This window comes from Dermacentor variabilis, unplaced genomic scaffold (assembly GCF_050947875.1).
Source record: "Dermacentor variabilis isolate Ectoservices unplaced genomic scaffold, ASM5094787v1 scaffold_14, whole genome shotgun sequence".
NCBI lineage: Eukaryota > Metazoa > Arthropoda > Arachnida > Ixodida > Ixodidae > Dermacentor > Dermacentor variabilis.
The window spans coordinates 15,920,532-15,947,014 of record NW_027460302.1 but is presented as its reverse complement, the minus strand read 5'-3'; the positions used below and the strand labels follow the sequence as shown (position 1 = coordinate 15,947,014).

The 26,483-nt window shown below is 48.2% G+C and overlaps 1 protein-coding gene across 2 annotated transcripts in view; it reads right to left on the bottom strand.

Moving 5' to 3' along the window:
- Positions 1–2,791: 2,791 nt before the first annotated feature.
- The window catches only part of RhoGAP68F (Rho GTPase activating protein at 68F), a 230,520-nt gene continuing 206,828 nt past the window's right edge, over positions 2,792–26,483 (bottom strand). For both annotated transcript variants that reach the window (XM_075677915.1, XM_075677917.1), the window contains 2 exons: positions 25,125–25,231; positions 2,792–3,321 (listed from right to left, as the gene is read on the bottom strand). In XM_075677915.1, the coding sequence (XP_075534030.1) occupies positions 3,151–3,321; positions 25,125–25,231 (278 nt within the window). In that variant the 3' untranslated portion in view covers positions 2,792–3,150. The remainder of the gene's footprint in view (positions 3,322–25,124; positions 25,232–26,483) is intronic.

Sequence of the window (26,483 nt, the reverse complement as noted above, 5' to 3'; positions counted from 1 at the left end):
CCTTATGGCTGTCCACCAACCACAGAAAGTCATCTTCAGTTCCATCTAATGCATTAGAAATACCACACATACAGCAAACTAAAATGGTGACCGCAAACCAAGGCAGGGAAAAAAAAACATCCCTTTGATAGCAGTGTGGCTAGCTACCTTGCATTTAGCCTTATTTTTTTAGTAAGAATCAGTTTCGTTTCTTCATTTTTAGTAGAATTAGTTACAAGTGTAATGCACATGCAAATTTGAATGCATTTTTTATTAAAAGAGGTGCATGTTAGAATCGTGCAAATATGGGATACCAAATATATTTTTTTAAATTGAAATTGTTCCTCAATGAATTAATGTGTGAAAAAGTGTTGAATTGAATTCTAGGGTTTTACGTGCTAAAACTAGGATTTGATTAGAGGGCACGTCGTAGTGGGGTACTCAGGATTAATTTTGACATTTCAACATTTTTAATTTCTTTTACATAAATTTTGAGAACATTATCAGCCTTGCTCTGATAATGTCATCACTGAAACAATGATAATGTTATCAGTCCTGCAGGACTTAGGGCATTGCTGTTTGCATTGTGTTATAACTGAATTTTTTTCTTTTGTCCGACATGAAACTTAACCCATCAATATCTACACAAAAAAGCTCTGGAAAATTTTTTCTCGGAAAAGTTTTTGCCTTTATGTTTTACTCTTGTGACCACTGTAAGAACACTTCATTGTGAAAGAATGTGTGCCCTAGCAGCAAATCACAGTTGGTTTTTGGCATAACGAACTAGAATAAAATGAAGCAAATTGAATGTGATTCTCGCCAAAAATATATGAACTTGAGTATAAAGGTTAGGTGGTGCTGGCCCAAGGTACACACACATGATGATCTCTGCGTGCTTTCGTTTCACCAAGAATGCAATGCTGACTGGTGCTACCCCTTCAACAGTACTATTGTGGATGAACGAAATACAGAGAGGGTAATTCATACATCAATAAAAGAAATTCAAGTTTTCATTGGCAGATTCCAGTTACGGGTACCATCCTCTTTAAAAAAAAAAATGTGTGCCTCACATCAAAGTTCTAATCAAGCACAGAAATATGTCCCATATCTTAAGCAGAACCTTTTGAACTTGATGTTCTGATATGAATGTTTCAGCCTGAGTTAAATTTTTCCAAAATAGTGCATGTACCATTTGTACCATACCATAAAATTTCCAGTGAGACTCTGGCTGTAATGTTAATAGTAGCAGTAAAGCCTGGCATGCCAATGTTCGAAAAAGCCCCATAAACAATCCATGTACTGTATACATCTGACACAGCAGTGTGAAATGCATCAGAAGACTGGTACAAGGCAAAAAAAATTAATTAAAATACGGGGTTTTACGTGCCAAAACCATTTACTGATTATGAGGCATGCCATAGTGGAGGACTCCGGAAATTTCGACTACCTAAAGCCCCTGCATCTACGCGCCACCGCCGCTTTCTTAAGTAGCGACCCCCCAACCTTTGTTGTGTGCCGCCTTTTCCCCTCACACCAAATCCGGTTCCGGCGTTTCCGCTTCCTGGAGTTGCGCTGCGGGAATTTCCACTTTGACTGCTGTTAGACGATGGAGAGACGCCCGCGCGTGCTTAGCAAAGCTGTGGTAGTCACCATAAGAAGAATGCAAAGGGGACAAGCTGTCATATTCCGCTGAAGTAGTAGTTCGCGGTCGCTGTTGTCCAAATGCACGAAAAACGGCAGTGGTCTCCAAGCGCCCAGGCACTACCTTCCACTGTACGTTGTTGCTTGTGCCACAACCCGTCGCAGGTTGACGCGAAGCAGCGAACACGAGCAGATCGCTGGTTACAGTAGGCGGTGGTTCTTGGATGGAATCGCATTCACAATTTCAACTGCAACTCGTGCAATTAAAGCCTCTCCAGCGGCGCAAAAGTAAACAACGCTAAAAAACAAAGTGTCACTTCCACTCGGAACAGGAAGCTGCAGCTACGTAAGTTCCGCTTGACGCCGGAAGCTAAGGGGGTGAGTGGGAGAGGTGCGTGGAGGAGGAGGGCAGGTTGGCGGTACTTAACCTGGTCGGCAGAAATGTGTATGGAGGGGCTTTAATTTCGACCACCTGGGGTTCTTTAACATGCACCTAAATATAAGTACGCGGATGTTTTCGCATTTTGCCCCCATCGAAATGCGGCCAGCGTTGCCGGGATTCGATCCCGTGACCTCGTGCTCACCAGCCCAGCACCATAGCCACTGAGCAACCACGGCAGGTTGGTACGAGCGAGCAGACTTGGAACCTGTGGCTGGTGGCAGGAAGATTGATATCAATAATCAATACCACAAAAGCAAAAGCTAAGAGCTTTTGTGAGAAACACTATAGAGATAGAAAGCACACACTGTTATGCTTTTGCATTGTTTCTGCTGCATGAGAGAAAATTATTTAAGTAAAGGCCGCGAGATTGCACCACAAGATTCAGTGAGGGGTTCTAACATACTTATGTGTAATTATAAACTGAGCGTGTGGGCATGGCCACTCGGACGGTACAAGCAGATAATGCCAAGACACCAGATTCACACAATGTCCCTTGCTACCAGCACACATGTCAACTGCCATGCTTCATTCATCCTACTAGAACAGCCGGTCACACAAACAGCGCAGTGATTGATTTGCAGTAGCATGGCATGGATGTCAGAGAAACATGCTACAACATGGCACCTGTTGCTAATGTCAAGCAGCAATCAAAGCTTGTGTCTTACTCACAAGCAACACGATAGGTGAACTGCTAAAGCTCTGGCAGTAAAACTCCAAACACACTGCAGATTATATACTGGACACTTCAGATTCATTTCAGGTGTTTAACTACTAACAAGCATTCATCTATTGACAAATTTACAAGCACTCAATGTTGCGGGAACGCACAGCTTGGTTCCAGTGCAGTGGAATGTCTAGCGTGTGAACAGCGGAGCAGACGATATGTGGAGCATGTTTCTAAAGCAGACGACGCACAGTTGTCTGCTCCTTCATTGGTGCAGCGTGGACGCTGTTCTACAGCTCCATTTTGGCAGAGCAAAGATCTTTGGGATGGACAAAGCAGAGCAGACGATGCTTGTGGCAGATGCCATGCAGATGCCACTTGGCGGCTTACTTATAGCCAGTGTGGTTTGCTTGCACCCACGAGCTCACTTGCCGAACAGCAGGTGCTGGTTCCTTAGGATGTACTCGGTGAACTGGTTGATGTGGGTAATAGAACTCAGCGAGGCCTGCTCCTGGCGAGACCACAGTAGGTTTGGGCCAAAGACAATTGCGAGGTTGGATGCAGTCATTTTGTTCAGATCACTCCGGTCTATCACCTGCACAGATGGATCGGAAAGAAAGCACAATGAAAAAGTGGCACATGGCTTACTTCAAAAGTGATGTGAAGCATATTTCCATAGGTCGGTGCACTCCCTCATGAGTGCACTCACTCACACTCATTTCAAAGGCAGGAGTGTAAGCGTGAGTTAGTGCCAGTGAGTGTGAGTGGAGGTGAGTGGCAGTGAGTGTGAGGGGAGGTGAGTGCCAGTGAGTGTGAGCGGAAGTGACTGTGAGTGAGTGCCAGTGAATGTGAGTGGAATTGAATGCGAGTGTGAGTGAGTGCCAGTGAGTGTGAGCGGAGGTGAGTGTGAGTGGAGGTGAGTGCGAGTGTGAGTGCCATTGAGTGCGAGTGTTGTGAGTGTGAGCGGAGGTGAGTGCGAGTGCGACTGAGTGCCAGTGAGTGTGAGCGGAGGTGAGTGCTGCGAGTGAGTGTGAGTGGAGGTGAGTGCGAGTGTGAGTGCCATTGAGTGCGAGTGTGAGTGAGTGCCAGTGAGTGTGAGCGGAGGTGAGTGCGAGTGCGACTGAGTGCCAGTGAGTGTGAGCGGAGGTGAGTGCTGCGAGTGAGTGTGAGTGGAGGTGAGTGCGAGTGTGAGTGCCATTGAGTGCGAGTGTGAGTGAGTGCCAGTGAGTGTGAGCGGAGGTGAGTGCGAGTGCGACTGAGTGCCAGTGAGTGTGAGCGGAGGTGAGTGCTGCGAGTGAGTGTGAGTGGAGGTGAGTGCGAGTGTGAGTGCCATTGAGTGCGAGTGTGAGTGAGTGCCAGTGAGTGTGAGCGGAGGTGAGTGCGAGTGCGACTGAGTGCCAGTGAGTGTGAGCGGAGGTGAGTGCTGCGAGTGAGTGTGAGCGGAGGTGAGTGCGAGTGTGAGTGCCAGTGAGTGCCATTGAGTGCGAGTGTGAGTGAGTGCCAGTGAGTGTGAGCGGAGGTGAGTGCGAATGCGACTGAGTGCCAGTGAGTGTGAGCGGAGGTGAGTGCTGCGGGTGAGTGCGAGTGTGAGTGCCAGTGAGTGCCATTGAGTGCGAGTGTGAGTGAGTGCCAGTGAGTGTGAGCGGAGGTGAGTGGCAGTGAGTGTGAGGGGAGGTGAGTGCCAGTGAGTGTGAGCGGAAGTGACTGTGAGTGAGTGCCAGTGAATGTGAGTGGAATTGAATGCGAGTGTGAGTGAGTGCCAGTGAGTGTGAGCGGAGGTGAGTGTGAGTGGAGGTGAGTGCGAGTGTGAGTGCCATTGAGTGCGAGTGTTGTGAGTGTGAGCGGAGGTGAGTGCGAGTGCGACTGAGTGCCAGTGAGTGTGAGCGGAGGTGAGTGCTGCGAGTGAGTGTGAGTGGAGGTGAGTGCGAGTGTGAGTGCCATTGAGTGCGAGTGTGAGTGAGTGCCAGTGAGTGTGAGCGGAGGTGAGTGCGAGTGCGACTGAGTGCCAGTGAGTGTGAGCGGAGGTGAGTGCTGCGAGTGAGTGTGAGTGGAGGTGAGTGCGAGTGTGAGTGCCATTGAGTGCGAGTGTGAGTGAGTGCCAGTGAGTGTGAGCGGAGGTGAGTGCGAGTGCGACTGAGTGCCAGTGAGTGTGAGCGGAGGTGAGTGCTGCGAGTGAGTGTGAGTGGAGGTGAGTGCGAGTGTGAGTGCCATTGAGTGCGAGTGTGAGTGAGTGCCAGTGAGTGTGAGCGGAGGTGAGTGCGAGTGCGACTGAGTGCCAGTGAGTGTGAGCGGAGGTGAGTGCTGCGAGTGAGTGTGAGCGGAGGTGAGTGCGAGTGTGAGTGCCAGTGAGTGCCATTGAGTGCGAGTGTGAGTGAGTGCCAGTGAGTGTGAGCGGAGGTGAGTGCGAATGCGACTGAGTGCCAGTGAGTGTGAGCGGAGGTGAGTGCTGCGGGTGAGTGCGAGTGTGAGTGCCAGTGAGTGCCATTGAGTGCGAGTGTGAGTGAGTGCCAGTGAGTGTGAGCGGAGGTGAGTGCGAGTGAGTGCCAGTGAGTGTGACTGGAGGTGAGGGCGAGTGAGCGCCAGTGAGTGTGAGTGGAGGTGAGTGCGAGTGTGAGTGCCAGTGAGTGCGAGTGCGACTGAGTGCCAGTGAGTGTGAGCGGAGGTGAGTGCGAGTGTGAGTGCGAGTGTGAGTGCCAGTGAGTGCCATTGAGTGCGAGTGTGAGTGAGTGCCAGTGAGTGTGAGCGGAGGTGAGTGCTGCGAGTGAGTGTGAGATGAGGTGAGTGCCAGTGAGTGTGAGCGGAGGTGAGTGCTGCGAGTGAGTGTGAGTGGAGGTGAGTGCGAGTGCCAGTGAGTGCCATTGAGTGCGAGTGTTGTGAGTGTGAGCGGAGGTGAGTGCCAGTGAGTGCCATTGAGTGCGAGTGTGAGTGAGTGCCAGTGAGCGCCAGTGAGTGTGAGTGGAGGTGAGTGCGAGTGCCAGTGAGTGCGAGTGTGAGTGAGTGCCAGTGAGTGTGAGCGGAGGTGAGTGCGAGTGCGACTGAGTGCCAGTGAGTGTGAGCGGATGTGAGTGCTGCGAGTGAGTGTGAGTGGAGGTGAGTGCCAGTGAGTGTGAGCGGAGGTGAGTGCTGCGAGTGAGTGTGAGCGGAGGTGAGTGCTGCGAGTGAGTGTGAGTGGAGGTGAGTGCCAGTGAGTGTGAGCGGAGGTGAGTGCGAGTGTGAGTGAGTGCCAGTGAGTGTGAGCGGAGGTGAGTGCGAGTGCGACTGAGTGCCAGTGAGTGTGAGCGGAGGTGAGTGCTGCGAGTGAGTGTGAGTGGAGGTGAGTGCGAGTGCCAGTGAGTTTCTGCTCAGTTTAACGTAAATTCTAGGGTTACAGGTATTCTGGGCTGTTGACTATGTTTGTGATATTTCATTCCAAAACTGCTTTGGCAGCAAAGTGAAATAAAATCTGGAAAATGTTCCAATTAACGAGTTTCTTCAGGGCTGAAAAAACTAAGCACAGAGACATATCTCCTCATCCCAAACGCCTTGCAGCTGCGCTTCCTCTCGTCACTTGACACTCGCTCTCCCAGTTTCTGCGCTTGCTCAGGAGGTGTGGAGCAGCTTGCATATAGTTACGCAAGTTGAGACATTAAATAATAAGTTCTGCAGCTTTCTGCAACTTAATAATAAGTTCTGCAACTTTCTCCTGGCCCCTGCTATGGTTCCCTTCCCTTGGAATCCAATCCGTAACACTAAATGACTATCGGTTATCTTCCCTCCTCATTACATGTCCTGCCCATGCCCCCATTTCTTTTTCTTGATTTCAACTAAGATATCATTAACTCGTGTTTGTTCCCTCACCCAATCTGCTCTTTTCTTATCCCTTAATGTTAGACCCATCATTCTTCTTTCCATAGCTAGTTGCGTCGTCCTCAATTTAAGTAGAACCCTTTTCGTAAACCTCCAGGTTTCTGCCCTGTGCGTGAGTACTGGTAAGACACAGCTGGGTTATACACTTTTCTCTTGAGGGATAATGGCAACCATGATCTGAGAATGCCTGCCAAATGCACCCCAGCCCATTCTTATTCTTCTGCTTATTTCACCCTCATGATCCGGATCCGCGGTCACTACCTGCCCTAAGCAGATGTGTTCCCTTACCACTTCCAGTGCCTCGCTACCTATCATAAACTGCTGTTCTCTACCGAGACTGTTAAACATTGCTTTAATTTTCTGCAGATTAATTTTTAGGCCCACCATTCTGCTTTGCCTTTCCAGATCAGTGAGCATGCATTGCAATTAGTCCCCTGAGTGTGAGGTGTTATGGAGGCGCCGACGACTCGCCGAGACACTAGTGTTGGAAGTCTTGCGAGCCATGTGCGTGCAAGTATGTGTAATAGCGGTGCCTACTCTTTCTTCGGATGCTCACCCTTTCTCCCCGTCTGCTGACGTGACAAGTTGGTGCCGGGTGCTTACAGGTGCATGCATGAGATGGTTATGCCCATATATGGTCCGATCTTGCGCCAGTGTTTCTGATTGGACCAAACCGTGCTAGGGTGACCTAGAATACTGGGAGGGCGAAGCTTTTCCGGCGAACTGCCACGCCGTCGCGCTGCTTTGCCCTTCCCCCCCCAAGGCTTTCTCCGTTGTGGAAGCTGCGGCAAAGCGGCCGGTGTCTGCGATGCGCTTGATATTTGGTCGCTATTAGCACACATTATGATAAGCCCCTATAAAATACTACGTAACTGCAAGATAATATTGCAGCGACTCGCCACACAGAAAACGCGCTTGTGTGCTGTAAATACAGGGATTTTGTACAATTCCTTCTATGCTTGCAGGGTTGTCACCGCAATGATCCGCAGTTAGGGGGCTGTTTCTGGCACATGTTGAGCGTGCATCTCCTTGTGAGTGGAGGTATTTAATTATGACAAACGTAAACATGCTGCAAAATAGAATAAGCACGAGATGACACGCATAACCAGGAGAACGAAGCAGATATAAACAGCTTGCTCATGTGAACACTTTGCGCCTTTCATTTACTTTCTCTTATTTCATGCGATGGATTTGCTTTACAAAACCACAACCTGCGCCCTGCTGTTCCCTTCTTAATATGAAAGTCAATTTAGCAATTCTGTATGCTCGCCGGTTCGTACATAGCAAATATACTTGCTGATCTATTAATACATAGTTGTAATTGCATTATGAAAAGAGAACTTACAAGGACGTCATTTTTCATGTTTTACTGCCATTTAAGGCAATAGCAGGACTCATATTTAAAGGTAATAGAAATATTTGCAGTGCATCAAAGGGGGTAATTTAATGCAAACACACATAACATCGTCATGCACAATAAATGCTTGTGACACGTGTACTCGTCCTTATCGGGCCTCACCAATTTTTCACCGCCTAACCAATGTTATCGACAGTGCAGGACGCGCCTGCATGTATCGGAAGTTTCTGGAATGTTATCGATGGTTCTATCCGCTGTCTGTGACCGAACCTTGTGTAATCTGATTGCATGTGTGCGCAACGCGAATATTGTAGAACGTTGTGGAAGGCACGCGGGTGCCAGCGATTACTCTGGAACATTCGAAGACTGATGTATAAAAGCCGACGCGCTTGACCCGCTCATCAAATTTTCGACGATCGCTGACCGTGTTCGCCACTATCGTTGTGCTATAAGTGCAGCCTGTGTTTGTGGGCACAGGTTCGCCCAGTAAAAGTTAACTTTGTCTTTCGCAGTATTGCTACTGCATTGTTCAACATCACCACCACGTGACACTTGCTAGCTTGCGTAACAATCCTACGTTAGGCAATAAATTACAGTTATCCCACTGCCGGGCCACTTGTATATGATAGCGTGAGACAAGTTAACATGTTGATTTATGAGAGGACTCATGGATTATAAACAAGGCTGTTGTAACAGTTAAAGTTTAACATAATAAATGCGTAAACAGCTGGGCCAGTAATATATTCATTTCAGAAAAAAAATTGATTTTGTATAAATGGAAAATTTCATAAAAGGAGGAGGGGCAGGGAAAATGCAGATGAGGCAGATGTTAGATTAAATGCTTCTGGCAGGTTCACCGGATGTCTCCAAGTCATATCACCTCCAGATCTCACTCCTTTCTCTCTTCTCATTGACCTATCACACGTAAAGTAAAGCCCCTGCACCTTTTTGGTCATACGGCGTAATCTTAATGTCACCCCCCCTTTGCATCACCGCCCCCTACGTTTCTTCACTTTCTCTCTTCGCTCATTCCGTAGTTACACGCCTTCACCGCATTGCTAGGCATTGCACCATTGCATCAATTCAGAGTGAATGATGATTTCAAGATAATGCAGGTGGTGCAAAGCCAGACGATGTAGCTTGATCGAAAGGCTGATAGAAGAAGGCAGCCAGTCCGGTGCAGAACCGGGTCACGCCGAACGCGTCTCACAATAGTGATGAAAGGCTCATTTTTTTACATCAGCACGGCTATGTGATTAGGAAGTTTGTTCTGAAAACAAAGTCTGAACACTATCGCGATATTCTACTAACCAAGAAAGAATATGTTAGTCAACTGAGCGCAGCTGATTACACACGTCTAGCTGCGGGACAACGGAGGCTTGCTGTACTGGCCATCTCTGTAGATTTATCAGAGATTTTGAGAACCTTTTCACAAGGTCCATATATACACAATGTTCACAAGGTTTATATATCTAGTCGGCGCATACCTAACAAACTCTGAAAAAATATGTGCTGGAGTGGATCGTAGAGTTTCAACAAAAACAGAAGTAAATGGTTCTAAGTGCACGGTCAAGCACAAGGAAAAATTTGTCGAGTGCAGGTCATCCATTGTCTACTGTTTTCCAATATCGTTTGGATAAGTATACATCGGCCAAACGGGTCGGTGTGTAAACACAAGACTTTTGGAACATAGAAGGTCACTGGGGGCAAACACTGATTCCCACATTAAAGGGCACTGCTCACAACATGGGTGCTGGCCGCTTTACAATGACACTACAGTTTTATCGCACCATAAGGATCAGCTGACCAGGGGAAATAATCGAAGCCTTTCACATTCACAAGAACGGAGAGGGTTGTATCAGTCCGCCATCTGTACATCTAAGCCATGGTGAGGTTGCCTTGTTGGAAGTACACCAAAGCAAAAGTATTGTATAAAAAAAAATGTTTGTTAGGGGTGTAACAAATACGCTAGGATTGCACGCCATGATAGACAGGTGCCATATCTTTGACGCCCGAGTATGCGCGGGCAAATGATTTTGTTAAAAATGCCTTTAATCTCACCCTGATTTTCTTTGACGCCTGAGGGTGCGCAGGTTTATAAATATACCCTCGATCATGCCTTCTATGTTGGCAGGTGTTTTGGTGCCGACGGAAATGACAATGGTGGAGCGAGGCGGGATGCTGACTTGACTTTCAAGCACGCTTAAGTCATGGTGAGTACGAGAACTCTCCGGCGGTATCGCTCCATCTCCCAACAGCGTTATCGACTTCGATTTCAGGTCGATGATTGCGCCGTATTGGTTCAGGAAGTCCATGCCGAGAATGATGTCTCGTGAACACTGTTGGAGGATAACGAAGGTGGCAGGGTAAGTTCGGTCATGACCGGAAATTCTTGCCATGCAGATTCCAGTGGGCGTGATGAGGTGTCCTCCAGCAGTCCGAATTTGAGGACCTTCCCATGCAGTTTTTACTTTCTTCAACTGGGCGGCGATGCATCCACTCATTACAGAGTAATTGGCCCCTGTGTCCACTAAGGCGGTAACTGCGTGGCCGTCGAGAAGCACGCTGAAGTTGGTGGTTCTTTGTCTGGCGTTGCAGTTAGGTCTTGGCATCGGATCATGGCTGCATCGTGTTGAACTGAAGCTGGAACGTCGCGTCCTCAAGTCGTCTTTCGTCGGTGTAGTCTTGGCTTCCCGACTTCGTCGGGAGGGCGGCGTGTCATTATTATGCCTTTGAGATGGTCTCTTCGGCTTCTTCGGCGGCGGCGGAGGATCTTCGTCACTTCGACGAACAGCAACCGCAGCTCCATTGGGTGCTGCTTTTAGTTTTCTGGATACGGGCTCGCTGACCGGCCCCGGGCTGGGCCAGTGTATGGTCGGCGCTGCGGCGACAGGTAGCGGCATGTTGACGGCGAACGGGACGGTCGTCGAGCCTCCACTGAGTGGCGGCGAGGTAGTCGGCGATATCGTGAGGTCGTTTGCCAAGATGCGGACGCGGCGCGTTAACGGCGAACCCTCGCAGACCCATTTCCCAGTATGGGCATCGGCTTTACACATGGCCGACTTCTCCGCGGTGGTAGCAGAGTGGGCAGTGGTCAGGAGTGCGCCAAATGTTTGTCTTCCTCGCGTAGCGGCGCTGGGCGACGGGCATGCGTGCTGACAGCGGCGGCGGTGGACGATGTAATTGTGGCGTTAAAGGGCCCTCGCGCGGTCATGCAGGGGGGCCTTGAGTGCGGGCGACGGCGGCGTAGGTCATCGCTTCCGGCTGGGGCTGCGGTGATTTTGGTTGCACCTGAGGAACTCTAAGCGATCGGTGCACCTCTTCTTTCATGATGTCGGCGATCGAGACCACTTGAAGCTGCGACGAAGGCAAGACCTTTCGCAGTTCTTCGCGCACAATGGCCCCGATTGTCTCGCGCAGATCGTCCGGGGCCAGTGATTGAATTCCTGCGTAGTGGGTAGAGTTTGTACGGCGGTTGAATTGCCGGTTCCGCATTTCGAGTGTCTTCTTGATGCTGGTGGCCTCGAGAAGGAACTCTTCTACGGTCTTCGAATCATTGCGCCGAAAAGTCCTTTCTTCACACCACGCATGAGAAGGCGAACTTTCTTCTCGTCGGGCATATCTGGGTCAGTGTGGCAGAACAGACGGTTCATTTCTTCTGTGAAGATGGTAACATTCTCATTATGTAGCTGCACGCGGGCGTCCAGCATGGCTTCGGTCCTTTCCTTGTGCACGACGCTCGTAAAGGTGCGCAGGAAGCCGCTACAAAAGAGGTCCCACATTGTCAAGGTCGACTCCCGGTTCTCAAACCACGTTCTGGCGGCATCTTCTAAGGCAAAGTATACATGCCGCAGCTTGTCGTCGGAGTCCCAGTTGTTAAAAGTCGCGATTCGTTTGTGGGTCTCCAGCCAGGATTCCGGGTCTTCAGTCGCTGCTCCATGGCAGGTCGGTGGGTCCCGAGGTTGTTGTAGGGTAACAGGGGACGCTGGAGTAGCCATAGGGGTTGTTTTGACCACGATCTTCTTTGTCAGCTCAGGTAGAAGTCCGTGCTCTAGGGCCAGTCCTTGTAAACTGCGGCTAGCATGCTGGTCTTGGGCGATGTTGGTTTTGTCCTCGGGCTTCGGGCTTGGATCGCGGCATTGCGGGGGCGTTCGGTACATGAACGCACTAGCACCTCCACCAGATGTCACATGGTGGTGACGTTGAAGAACACAGTAGCAATACTGCGAAAGACAAAGTTAACTTTTACTGGGCGAACCTGTGCCCACAAAATAGGCTATGCTTATAGCACAACGATAGCGGCAAACACGGTCGACGATCGCCGAAAATCTGATCAGTGGGTCAAGCGCGTCGGCCTTTATACAGCAGTCGTCGAATGTTCCAGACTAATCGTTGGGACCCGCGTGCCTTCCACAAAGTTCTACACCATTCGCGTTAGGCGATGAAATCAGATAACACAACGTTTGGCGACAACAGACAGCGGATAGAAGCATCAATAACTTTCCAGAAACTTCGGATACATGCAGGCGCGATCTGCGCTGTGCAATAACATTTGTTAGGCGGCGAAACGTGGTTGCCTGATAAAGATAAGTAGACGTGTCAATATGAAGTATGTGTTCTGAAATAAAATAGTTGCGAGTGCAGCAAGTGTCGTTTTGTGTGTCTACTCTGTGTCCGTGTCAGTGCACTGCTTCACCAGCAAAGTATGATGACCTCTATATTTGTTGATTATATTATATATATAGAACAGGTTTGTACTCCTGAACAATTTTTTAAAGTGACTGAAATAACACTTCTACGTTTGTACATTGCTAGGTGTACCTGTTTTTGCCAGCAAGAATGCTGGTATCTATGACTAATTTTATCTGGATATCTGTAAAGTCTCTTTGTGTGAGACACCTTTTGTGTAAAACCTTCTGGAATAAATTTTACCTGGCATTGCTTTTATTTCTAATTTTCGCACTTAATACAAACTTCGTCTAAGCACGGCGAAGCTCGTTGCTGCATGCTATCTCTGAAGCGAAATAAGCTAACATGATTACAGCGCTACAGCCATCCTTACTCTTTATCTTGTTTCCCTTAAGCTCTGTTTCGGTGCTCTTTGTATAATAAAGTACTAGTGGAGGCTAACAAATTGTTGAATGAAGACATTTGGATATGGCTGTAAACCACTGGCAACCATGACTGGAAAGCTTGTAGTGGAGAATGCGAAACAAGAGGAGAATGCGAAACATTTCAAATGTATGGCCAAGGACATCAGGGAGTTAGCTATGAAACGGGAGATAATCATCCTAGGGGACATGAATGCACATTTGGAATACTTTGACGGGGCGACAGATGCAACAGGGCAGATGTTAGTAGATTTTTGTGAGGCTGATGATTTTGTGATAGTTAATACTGAAATTAAATGTGCCGGGAAAATAACATGGGAAAGAAATAACACCCACTCGACAATCGACTACTGCCTAATGACCCACAAGCTGTATGAACGGTTGGGATGTATGGAAATTGATGAAGAAGGTACAAAAAGCCTGGGGAGTGATCACAAACGAATCAAAATCAGCTTTGAAAGGACAGTACCACTGGTAGAAACTAAAGAAAGGAAAGGTATGAGCAAATTGAATGACAGGCAGCTACAAGAAGTGGCGAAAAACATTGAAAGCATGGTATCCAAGCAACTGCAAAGGGCATGGACATATGACGAGTTAGTAGGTATTTTTAAACGAGAGCTAGAGAAGGGACAGATTAGGAAACTAGGAAGCAAGCAGGAAAAACATAAACCGAAAAGCTGGTGGGACCGAGAAGTTAAGGAGGCCATAGAGCGACGCAAAGATGCGTGCAGAAAAGACAGAGCAGCAAAGCAAAGGGGAGCCTCACCAGAAGAGGTGGAGTCAAAATGGGAGGATTACCTTGCAATGAAAAGAGAAGCATTGGCATTAATTCAAGCCAAGATAGCAAAAGTTGGGGTACAGTGGTTGTTGGAGATACGGAAAAAATACAGAAATGCATCTAAGAAATTTTGGGAACACATAAGGCAACAGAGTAAGAAGACAGAGGTGGTTCAGCACTCACTGACCACACCAGAAGGCACAAAGGTAGAGGGAGAGGAAGCTCAGGAATATATTAGGTTAACAATAGAGGCAGCATTTGCAGAGCCAGTGGGTAGCAAAATGGAGAACAATGACAACAGCAGGACAGAATTAGAGGAGGAGTACAGAGGGATGACAAGTAAGGAATGGGACAGAATTGAACACAAGGTCCCCGTGGGAACAGCGACAGGACCTGATGGCATACTTATGAAATTGATAAGCATATTAGGCCAGAAAAGTAAATTAAAATTACGACAACTTATTGAACAAATAGTAGTAGGGGGAGATGTCCCACAGGACTGGAAATCAAGCAGAATGATATTAGTTTACAAAGGTAAGGGAAGCAAGGACAACATTCAATCCTACAGGCCAATAACTGTCACATCAGTCATATACAGAGTAGCAATGCAGATGGCGAAAAAGAGAATGGAGGAATGGGCAGAACATGAAGAGATCTTGGGAGAACTGCAGAATGGATTTAGAAGGAACAGAAGGCTAGATGATAATTTATTTGTTATAACACAGTACATAGAGATAGCGGCAGCCAGGCAGAAACCGCTATGGATAGCTTTTTTTAGACATTAGAGGAGCCTATGATAATGTAAACCGAGAAAAGTTATGGAGCCAGTTGAGGGAATATGGTCTAGATAGAAAGATGATTGGGTTCCTACAACAAGTTTATACAGATAATGAGGTAGAGATAACATGGGAGGGGGAAACTACAAAGCCAGCTAATATAAGAAGAGGTCTCAGGCAGGGCTGTCCATTGTCGCCTCTGCTTTTTATGATTTACATGAGCCAAATGGAAAAGAGACTAGAACAGAGCACAATAGGAACCGACATAAGCTATATGCTGGAAGGGCAGAAGGTAGCTCAAGTATTAGCCGGACTGATGTATGCAGATGATATTGTACTGCTTGCTAATACCTGAGTAGGGCTACAGGAACTAATGAGCATATGTGTAGAGGAGGGAGAAAAATTGGGACTGCAATTCAGTAGAGAGAAGTCTGGGATAATAGTATACAACGAAGAAAGGGGGGAACCATTGGAAATACAAAGCACTAAGATTGATCATGTTGAAAAATACAAGTATTTGGGCATATGGCTAAACGAGGGCAAAAAGTACTTGGAATAAAGAAAAAAATTATGATTGAAAAAGTGAAAAGGAACTCAGCTGTAATGAAACACAAGGCACTATGGAACTATAATAGGTACGAGGTGGTTATGGGCGTATGGAAAGGGGTTATGGTACCTGGCCTCACATTCAGAAATTCAGTACTGTGCATGAAATCGGAAGTTCAGGCATGCATGGAAACGAGACAGAGAAGTGTAGGCAGGTTGGCCTTAGGAGCACACGGGAACACCCCTAATGAGGGAGTGCAGGGGGACATGGGATGGACGTCATTCGAAGGTAGAGAGGCAATAAGTAAGCTAAGATATGAACAGAGACTCCCAGCACTGGAGGAAAAAAGGTGGGCAGGAAAAGTGTACAAATACCTATACATGAAAAGTTTGAATACAAAGTGGACACTCGGAACGAGGAAGCTGAGGAATAGATACCTACAGCCAAGGGAGGGGGTCGAACGTGGTTCTAGTGTGGGAAAGGAGGTAAAGGAGACGGAAAGAAAAAATTACCGACGATTACGTTACTTCCTAATGCGAAATTTGAGCGCAGCAAATAAGCTGTTTCACCTTTTGGATAGATTGAGGCAAAGAAATCGAGCAACACATGTATGCGCTATCACAGAATTTTTTTTTTATTTTTCACACGTATTCCTTTAACAAAGACTCCACTAACAGTTCTTGACAGTCATGAAGGAAGCTTTGTGGTCGGAGAAATAGACTGATATATGTTCGACTTGGTACACCAATGCTTGATTCTCAAAGACGAGATCTATACAAGTGCCTCGCGAGGTTGTCACAGCCGTGGGGGAAGCAGAGGCTAAGCGCCGCCGCCGAGAAGACCCTGCCGTTCGCGCCGCCGAAGCGGAGGCTCATTGCCGCCGTCGAGAGCAACCAGCAGTAAGCGAGGCTGAAGCAGAAGCTCATCGCCGCCGCCGAGAAGACCCTGCAGTTCGCGCCGCCGAAGCGGAGGCTCATCGCTGCCGTCGAGAGCAACCAGCAGTAAGCGGAAGCGGAGGGGGGCGGCGTGTACACCCAGCGGCAAACGATGGGGGCAGAAGCGCGCGCAGCAAGCGGACAACACGATAAAGGGAGGAGGGAAGAGATAGCAGCGACTGACTGATGCCTTTGACTGATACTCTTTCTGCATGGCGGCGACGGTGTTCTATGCAGTCACGTTATCTTGACTCTCTAGCGGGGTCAGCGGCATCCAGCGGTATCAGTCGGTCGCTGCTAGCGCTGGGGGGATGAAAGGGGGGCGGAGCTGGTTACGAGACCGACGCCGACGCCGACGCCGACGACGACGCGAAACCCAGGAACGGACGGCAAAGAGCTGCGCTCTAAAATGTGGGAAGAAAGAATGCTCGGAAAGCCAGCGCTAACTATGTATAGGTCACAAAAGCAGGAGGTTAAGAGAGAGCTCTTATTCAATAACTCGCGGGGTAGCTGACTATTATTCGAAGCTAGGACGGGGGTTTTGAGAACGAAAACATACAGGGCTAAATTTGAAGACGTGGACCTTTGGTGCACAGCTTGCACAGCCGAAATGGAGACCACAGAGCATATAGTGCTGAGATGCACAGACCTTCGCCCGACTCGGGCAGAGGGAACAGTGGCAGATATGGAAGGAGCATTGGGTTTTCCCGGGGAACGAGGGCAAGTAGACGAGAAAAGAGCGGCAGTAACGAAGGGGAGGCTAGAGGATTGGTGGAGGAAGTCAAGGGAGAGATAATACCATAAATCGGGGAGATAATGTTTCCTATACTTTTTTAGATAGTTATTTTGGGGGGAGGAGGGGAGCGAAAACTAGTTTAAGGAGAAGAGGATATAAAGAAAGAAAAATAGGAGGGGGAGCAAAAGGCTAGGTGGCACTAGCCGCCGCCCGTTACAAAGGGTATAGCCACCATCCATCCATCCGTCCGTCCATCCATCCAGTGGTAAGCGAAGCTGTAACTGCACCTATGTACTGCAGTTGATTGTGCGAGTAATTTAGTTTTTTTTTCGTTACTCTTAATAATTGCATCTATCACCCTTTCGCCCGATTCCCCATGCAAATAACTTTGTTTTCGTTTTCTTCTTGTGCATGCGACTTCATTTTGAGCTTTACTACGCATGTACAGCTCCCACATTACCGTTTCTGAACTCTAGCACCAGAACTAGGCTCCGCTGATGCTGTTCGACACATGATTTTTTGCATTATCTTGCTGCTCCAGCCCTAAGACAACGCTTCAAGATGCCAAGTTCCATGCTGTACCGCACCATTGAAGTTGACTAACCTTTAAGTGTCTTGCATAGAAACTGAACGCAAGAAAGCTACAGCACATAGACGCGCCTGGCTTCCCGCTTGCTTCCCGAGTGCAGAAAGCCCACGAGTCCGGCACAGCAGCAGCGCGATAAGGCAGTTCCCCGCAAAAGCCTCACGCGGGAGGCGGCGCTTTGGACACTATCCCAGTATGCTCCCAGTATTCTAGGCATAGAGGGTTCTAGGTCACTCAACAACAACTACTCAAACCGTGCTCGTGTTCCAGACCACCATGCGCTATGGCCATGTGAATCTCCGCATGGGTCCCATTGGTCGAGTTGATGCAGCTGCTCTTTCTGACGCGCCAAAGCACCCTTCAGTTACGTCCCTTTCGGGCGGGCGATACCTTACTAAAGTGGTGGCGCACATGGTTGTTTGCGTCATCATGGGAACAAGAACAGCAGCCGAGCGGCACCTCCTCTCCAAAGCAGCTTTCTAAAAATTACTATAGTGACTTGTCTGGCTCACTTCCCCTACTTCGCCCCCCCATGTCGCATGCGCAGTTTTTTTTTCTGTTGTTGTTGCTTTTACCTGTACCCACGGCGCATTCCTTATGCATGTGCAGTACGCCACGCAATAGCTTTTTTTTTTTTCATTCAAATACGCACCAAATGGACGGCACACCACGCACGAGTACACAAATAACGCCAATGCGTCCTTCAAAGCATAAACATGCATTGGAATTGTTTGTTGCAGACTCCAGTGCTGTGAAGGTAGAACCCCGTGCAGAATGTAAAGAAAGAGCGCGATGCTCTTTAGATAACAACTCTGCTTCTAACTTTTGTAGTCACTGGCATACACTACGGTGCTCTGTTGCACGATGTTCACTCACTCGTAGCAATGTGTTAAACCCGTCTAGTCTATGTGCCGTTCCCTCCTCGATGATCAACGAGGGGCAAGCTCCGAGCGAACACTGTTGAAGCTTGCGGCCGCTCGAAGTCATGAAGTAATTTAAATATAATGTGTTTGTAATGGAAGGACTAAGTTCATTTCGCTCCCTAATAGCTTTAAGGAAATATGAATATTTAAAGCAATTTGAGTTAGAGGTGCATTTATCATTAGGTGTTCTGGAGTGTTTGTGTCGTGTTGACCTAGAATGATTCAAAGCACTTTGTATGGATGTGTCAATTGTTTTGTCACCATGAACAAATTGAAACAAAAATTTTGGTCCCATGCTAGGTTTTGCCCTACTTTGCATTGTTAATGCCAACATGTCGGGAAGGTGTGCCGGAAATGCGGCCCTAGAGGACACTTGGCGAGAATGTGCCAATGCCGGAACACCAACCAACAGGGAGCATACCTGCTCAATGAACTGTCCGATAAGGAAGACAGCGGGGAAGAAATGCGTTTCACCCTATCCACCCGGAACAATGCTGACCAGAGGACGCGATCAATGGAACGAAACTTGGACTGGGGCGGCAGGACACTGTGGATGCTGATCAACACAGGGTCATCCGTCAGTGTTATTCTAAAAAAACTTCTTTAACCCTTTGACAGTCAATGACATAAATATACGGCGCTCCGAACAAGTTTGAAAATGGTCGATGCCATATATTTACGGCGCCGTCTGAACGTTTCAAAAGCGCACCAATTTCCTAACCTTTTCCTTTCTGTCATGTGCTGCCACTATGAGGGGATACAGGGAATTTTTTTTACGCGCCTCCCTCTCTCAGTTTTCGTTGCATGGTTTGTTTTAGTGCTAGTTTTCTCCCGCGCGTCTATATACTGCCGCTCGCGCATTGGCGCGCGCACGTGGGGCGGCCGTTTGGATTTTGTTTCGCGGGCAGTTTCGGCTTTTTGCGTTTGCAAAAGTGATCGCTATCTCGTTACTAATCGCTCATAGGGCGACCGCTCGTATTTTGCTCGTTTAGTGCTCACAGGGGTGCGCATAGGAAGGATGCCGCCGTGCATGCTTTTCTATTTCTTTTCTTTTTTTTTAAGAGTCACGAAAGATGAAGGTTAGTGAAAGTTTGTCACACGTGTTGCTTTTTTTGATGGGCACACAACCAAAATGTTTTCTTGAGTGCGCGCACCTACGCAGTTTGATTACATTATGGACGTACGTATTAGTGTAAGAGCAAGAACATTTGAAACTTGTAAAATATTCTCGTGTGCGGATTTTCAAAGCCTTATGTGCATAAAAATGCATCAAATTTTTAATTCTGATAAGTTTATTTCCTTTTTTTATTGTTGTTATTTATGAATGAAGAGTGCATATATACCAACACAAAAGATTTTTTTCTCACTTTACGGTCACCATAGAAAATTACGGTAAATTTTTTTCGAAATAAGTCTCTAAGAATCGGAATGTGAAATAAAAAAAATCCACCCTGGGTGGTCGCATATGGCGAAAAAAATCGACCCTCACAGGGTTAAGAGGCACTATAAGTGGTGGCCTGGGCTAGAAAAAATGCCACTTCGATTGGCCTGCTTCTTGGGGCCTCTTCCAGTGCTCGGCTGAGTCGCTATGAGGGTGGAGCACAGCAAGATGCAAGTGGACAGTTTCCTCGTGGTAGTCGACTGTGACGGACCACTACTGTGCGGTAGAAACACAATTCAAGCTTTCCGCGAGGCCGGCTTGTCACTCTTCGAAGAACAGGCTCTACCAGGCGTTCATGCGCTGCAGTCTGAAGACGGCATAAAAGATCTGCTTGATGAGTTCTCAGACTTGTTTGAAGACTGGCTGGGCTGTTGCAAAGGTCCGCCCGTGAAGCTGCACAACAAAGAAGGTGCGGCACCACGGTTTTTGAGGGCTCGTTCGGTGCCGTTTGCGCTTCGCAAAGCCGTGTCCGCGGAAATTGATCGCCTCGTTCAGCAAGGCATTCTGTCGCCGGTAAGTGTTTCCGAGTGGGCAGCGCCTGTTACACCAGTGGTGAAGAAGATTGGGGACATCAGGCTGTGCGACGATTTTAAGCTCACCGTGAATCCCGCCACTCACCTGAGTACCCTTTGCCAAAGGTGGCTGACATTTTTGCCGCGCTCTATGGGGAGAAGTATTCACTACACTGGACTTGCGGAATGCTTATAACCAGCTCCCGCTTGACGAAGAGGCTAAAAAGTTAACCGTCATCAACATGCACCAGGGCTTATACTCGCCCAACCGATTAGCCTTCGGCATCTCGTCCGCTCTCGCACTGTTTCAGCGGCGCATTGAGTCGTTATTGCGGGGCTTACCAAGAGTGCGCATATATTTGGACGACATCATAATCGCCGAGAAACAGCATGACACGTTGACGCTTCGACAAGTGTTGCAGAGACTGCGGGACAGTGGCCTCCAGCTGAACAAAGCCAAATGTCGGTTCCGAGAGAAAGAAGTGCAGTTTCTGGGGCACAAGAATGATGCAACCAGCCTTCACCTGCTGCAGGACAACCTCGAAGCCGTAACAGCTGCACCAAAACCAGAGCCCTAAGCCAACTTAAGAAGTTTGCCTAATTTGGCTACGACTATGGCTCCGCTCTATCGGTTGCTAGCGAAAGGCCAACGCTGGAACTGGAAAGAAGAGCAGAAAAGAGCTTTTGGAAAGCGTGCCTTGTTAAAGGCAAATCTTCTGGTTCACTACGATCCGCAGAAGGAATTGCGACTAGAGTGTGATGCTTCATCAGACGGTTTAAGCGCAGCATTATCTCACCGCATTGAAGGCATGGACCATTCTATAGCATTTCTTTCAAGAACGCTGACGTCAGCAGAACACAATTATTCACAAATAGAGAAAGAAGCGCTGGCCTTGGTGTTTGGAATTTTGAAGTTTCGCAATTTCCTGTTCGGCAACCGTTTCACGTTAGTAATGGATCACAAGCCACTCACTGGGCACTTCCACCCAGACAAACTAATTCCGCAGATGGCGGCAGCTCGAATTCAGCGTTGGGCGCTCCTTCTATCAGCATACCAATACAATCTGGAATACCACAAGGGACTGCACAATGGTAACGCAGATGCTGTTAGTTGCATGCCTTTGCCATGGGATCATGAACGTGGAAGTCAAGTGGTAATGGAATATGTGCTCTACACGCAAGGTTTAGATGCAAGTGCCCTTCCATCTGAACAAATAATCGCTCTGACCCAGGAGGACGGCACACTTCGGCAAGTCCGAGAATGGATCGAGCATGGCTGGCCATCACATCTTGCCAAGGGGCAGCAGCATCTGCTGCCGTACTTCACCCACCGACGCGGGCTCGTCGTGAGCCATAGCCTCACTTACTGGGGTCATTGTGTGGCCATGCCGGAGACAGCCCGACAGTGCTTATTGAACGAGCTACACGATATGCACCCAGGAATCGGGGCCATGAAGAGGCTTGGGCGTACGTTATTCGGGTACCCCGGATTAGACAATGACATTGAAAGGTTGATGAAAGGCTGCCCCCAGTGCGTGCAGTGTTGGTCGATGCCTGCAGCGCAAGTTTATTCCCCGTGGCCCAAGACAGGAAAGCGGTGGTACCGATTGCATATGGATTTTGCAGGCCCTGTTGATGGTTATCTAATCTTCATCCTAGCTGACGCGGAAACCAAGTGGTTAGAAGCAACGCCTGTGAAAACAGTGACGATAGACACAACTGTTCAGCTGCTCAGAGAAAGTTTCACCAATTTTGGTATTCCGCAGTGTGTGGTGTCAGACAACGGCCCCCAGTTCTCGAGCGCAGCAATGGCAAAGTTCATGAAGGAAAACTGCATACGCCACGTCAGGATGGCACCGTACCATCCACAATCAAATGGATTAGCTGTGCGAACAATAAAAGAGGGTCTTGAGAAAAACAAACGCGGCACATTAAAGAAACAGCTGTCCCGTTTTTTTGTTCCGTTACAGATCGATGCCTCTCGAAAGTGGTAAATCACCCGCACAACTACTCATCAGATTCCAGCCCTGGACAAGGCTGTCTGCCCACTTCCCAGAAGGCGAGGTACCTGCAGAGGCTGACGCTATCCAGGAACAGTTTCCGTTGGCCGATACACAACCACTGTTCCCACCTGAAAAGCGCATCTGGTCCTGCCAATTTCAGTGAGGGCGAAAATGGCTACCAGGGACTGTGATAGCGACGAAGGGGATTCGCATGGTAAGGCAGGAGACACCCCTGGAAATACAGCGCCGTCATGTGGATCAGTTGCGGACACGGCTAGCCGAAGCGACAACGCAAAGGGAGAATGCAACGCTTGGCCGCAGCTAAGTGAAAACACAGCCGGCCGTGGAGACTCAAGAAGCAAGTCGGCACACAACAGTCCAGCGACTCCCCAGCCGGCCGAAGAGACTCGACAAGCGAGTGCATCAGAAGAGGGCCCAGTGCAACTTCACCCCTCAACACGACCAAGACGCCCACCGGAGTGATTGGGCTTTTGAAGGGGAAAAGATGCAGTGTCGCCGATAAAGCACACTTGTGCACCAAGTTCCTTATCAGCTACCAGCAAGAAACGTTGCTTGGCCGCAGCGGGTGTCGGTACTCATGTGGTTTCTTTTCAGTAACTTAAAAGCTCAAGTACAGAGCAATAAATAGAACGGTATTCTGCAGTTGCTGTGTTTCGTCACTTCAGAAAGTGATAGAGATCACTCTGAAAGACCAGTCATAAAGTGTGAACAGACCTCTCCTGGGGTACAAAACACCGTGCTGGCAATGTCACAGCGTGCCATGACCAGCACACGTGCAGTGACCCTGGTTGGCAAAACACAGCCACTGCCGCCTTTCTGTGTGGTGCTCGGTGTAGCTGGGCACCATGAGGATGCATATTTTTATTATTTTTTTATGTGAACCTCCACAATTCTCTTGTCAGCCAGATTAGCACTAGTATTCGCCAGAGAAAATTGGTAAGTGGTAAACTGCATGATGAAAATCTGGCAATGCTGACCTTTTTTTACTTGCAAACACGAACCACGTGGTGATCTGCGATGGATTGTGCAATGAAGAATATCAGTTGTTCCACGGAAATGTGCCACGTGCGCTGATATTGGCTCATCTTTGCGTAGGGTAACAGACCACTGTGTGTGTGCGTGTGCGGTGTACTATGTGTTGTGAGACTGTACTCACTTGCGAGACTGTACGTGTGCTGTGTATAATAACGCCAGTTGTAGTGAACAGGCCGTGATAAAACTTCAGGGCCCGTAATTTTTGAACAGATGAGAATGAATTGGACGCGATGATTAGCTAGTGCATGTATCTCGGTGCCATCTGCAGTGTGCAGGGTGCCAAAAGAAAAAAAAAGAAAGAATAGACTCCTTCATTTGAGCATAATCTATCAAATGACTATAAATGAGCTCCTAGCATGTTTTGACTACTGGCGAAGCTGCGTGTATACATTTCACCATGGGGAAAGGACAAAAGGCAAGCCACTGAAATTATCGCGTTTTAGCACAGATGTCATGGGCCTTAAGTAAAAGTGAACTTTATTTTTTTCTTTGTTGTGACACTTACTTTTATGGCACAAACTTTTTGCTACGACGATGCACATAAGCATGCAAAGGTTGGGTCTTTGAAAGCAGCAAAGGGAAGCAGCAGATGCAGTGAAGTTACCGCACAACAAATTATGTATTTATGTATGCTTTTGCTTTAGACATTCACATGATCATGGCTAATAATCAAAATTTAATTATGGTGTTTTACATCCTTAAGCTGCACAGCTGCTCATGGGGGGACACTGCAAGGATTAATTTTGACCACCTGCGGTTTCTTACTGCACTTCTGAAACACTGCAACAAGTGTTCTTGCATTTCTCCCTTATCTGAACCTGGGCACCGCCACGGGATGCAGCTCCACTGAGCTGTCATAATGGGTAGGGCTGACAGTTGTAGACGAAGTTCATCTTGTAGTATACTGTTCAGCACTACAGTATAAGTGGGGCGCAGATTAGTACCTTCATGACAATGCAATGAAAATTTTTGTCTGAAGACAGGTCATTTAAGCAAAGTATCATTTTGGCACTGTGAAAACTTTCGAAGAGTAATAAGTTTTTTGTGGCTGTCTGAGTGGCAAGCCCTTGGGGAATCACCAAGTGCTGACTTTAGAGAACCATGCACTTGGCAACAATGCTACATTGATGTACTGGTAAAATGGGGACAATTGTACTTTCTAGGCACACTTTGTAGATGCTGTCACTTAAAAAAAATAGCAATATGCCCGAATTACGATCGCAGCAGCTGATATACAAGTAGCACTCTTATGCAGATCGAACAGGTCACAGGAACCTTTTTTTTTTTGTCAACCAACTCCCACTTCGAAGGTGTGGCAGCAGATGGGAGGGGCAGTAACGTCACACTGTTTGCAAACAGGGACAGGTTTTCGAGTGTTATTATTATATTACTGGATTGTGGAGTGCTATGGCAGACACTATCAAATTCTAATGTATTGTGGAATTCACCAACTTGTCCAATCTGACTGGCTTACAAGGCAGCTACATGCTCTCTCCTGGTTGGAACAAAACACTAATGTGGCAGAATTCTTCAACATTGCACAATTTGTTCAGAACTCTTGAACATAGGACTTCAATGTAGTGCCAGAAACAGTGCTTAACGAAATAAAATTCTGAGGTATTACATGCCAAAACCACAATCTGATTGATTAAGAGGGGAGATCCAGATGATTTTGACAAAATCATCTGGCACTAAGCACGTGGATGTCCTTGCACCTCCATCGATATGCGGCCCCTGAAGCCAGGAATCGAACCTGCAAGACTTTGTGCTTAGCAGCGCAACAGTGCTGACCTTGGCCAGAAACTCGACAATGTACTTGAGCAGCTCGTAGTTGTCCTCTGGCAGCCGCTCCAGCAGCAAGGAGCGGGCCTGCGCCAGCTTCTCAGACTGGTCCAACTCTGTGGAGAGAGGGAAAACGTTAAAAGTGCTAGACATCACGCTCACTGAGAGGAGCATTTCATATGCAAGAACATTCACAGGGAAACATTTTGTGGAAATCTCCAAACCGGAGCAATGGTCACCTGCAACTAGGAATACTACTGAAGTGGACGCAGACAAGGACGCAAAAAGGCGCACGGAAAAAGACACAGACACGGCGCTATGTTGCTGTGTCTGCATCTTTTGTGCGCCTTCGTGTTTTCTTTTCTGTATGTGCTACAATACATAGTATTCCAAGATGCCATACCAACAAGGCCACAGTACAATGCTATTTGCACCAAAATACGTTACACAATTAGCGTTTGTCAAATGTAAGTGCTGCGAGGTGCCGCTAGAAGATCGGAGGGGCTACCCAAGCTCCGTGAAGAACGAAGAAGGGAATGCGTGCACGAGCACGGGTGAGGAGGCGCGACCTCGCAGTGTTCGAACCAGGCGGGCAGCAGTTCCGAGCGCCTGGGGTGAATGAGGCAAACGTTCCTGCCAGGCAAGACGTCCGTGGCAAGGTGCGGAGGATCGCGGAGCCAAGCGTGGACGACAACGTCTGAGGAACTAGAGCTCTTGCTGCCAGTACTCGAGACGCTGGCTGACCTGAGGGCCGCCGATCCCTGAGCTGCCACACCTGAGCTGTGCCGAGCAGCGTTACAGTCTGGCACAGATGTTGCTGTGCTAGATGCGGTCCTCATGTGCGACCGCCACGCATGGATTGCGAGCGGCGTACGAGCTGGGCACCGAGGCCGTGCTGGACGTGCAACTGTAGCACGTCGGTCGTGAGCGGCGTCCGAGCCAGACACCGAGGCCGCGCGGAACAAGGCATCCCCTGGCTGCGGCCGCTGCGGCTCCTGAGTGTGTCATCGTTGCAGCCAGCTTGAGCACGGGTGAACCCACAGTGTCGTGACGACCGAACCTTGAGCCATAAAACACGGGCCTGTTTCAGTCTGTTTATTCCCGTGTGCTGTATGTGTGTGGACACACTGACTGCCGTTACGCAGGTTATCAACTCTCTGTATATATATATTTTAAAGGTTGCTTTGATTTTTATACCTGCACCTAAATGACTCTGTATTTCTTCTGCATCACTGCGCACTAGAAAAGTGCTGAACACTCCTAAACACTACAATTTCTGGCATCTGCGACAGGACTAAGCTCTAATTCCATCCTCAAGAGCCACACTTCGCTTGTGTACAGTGGCCAGAAATGGACTGGGAGAAATTT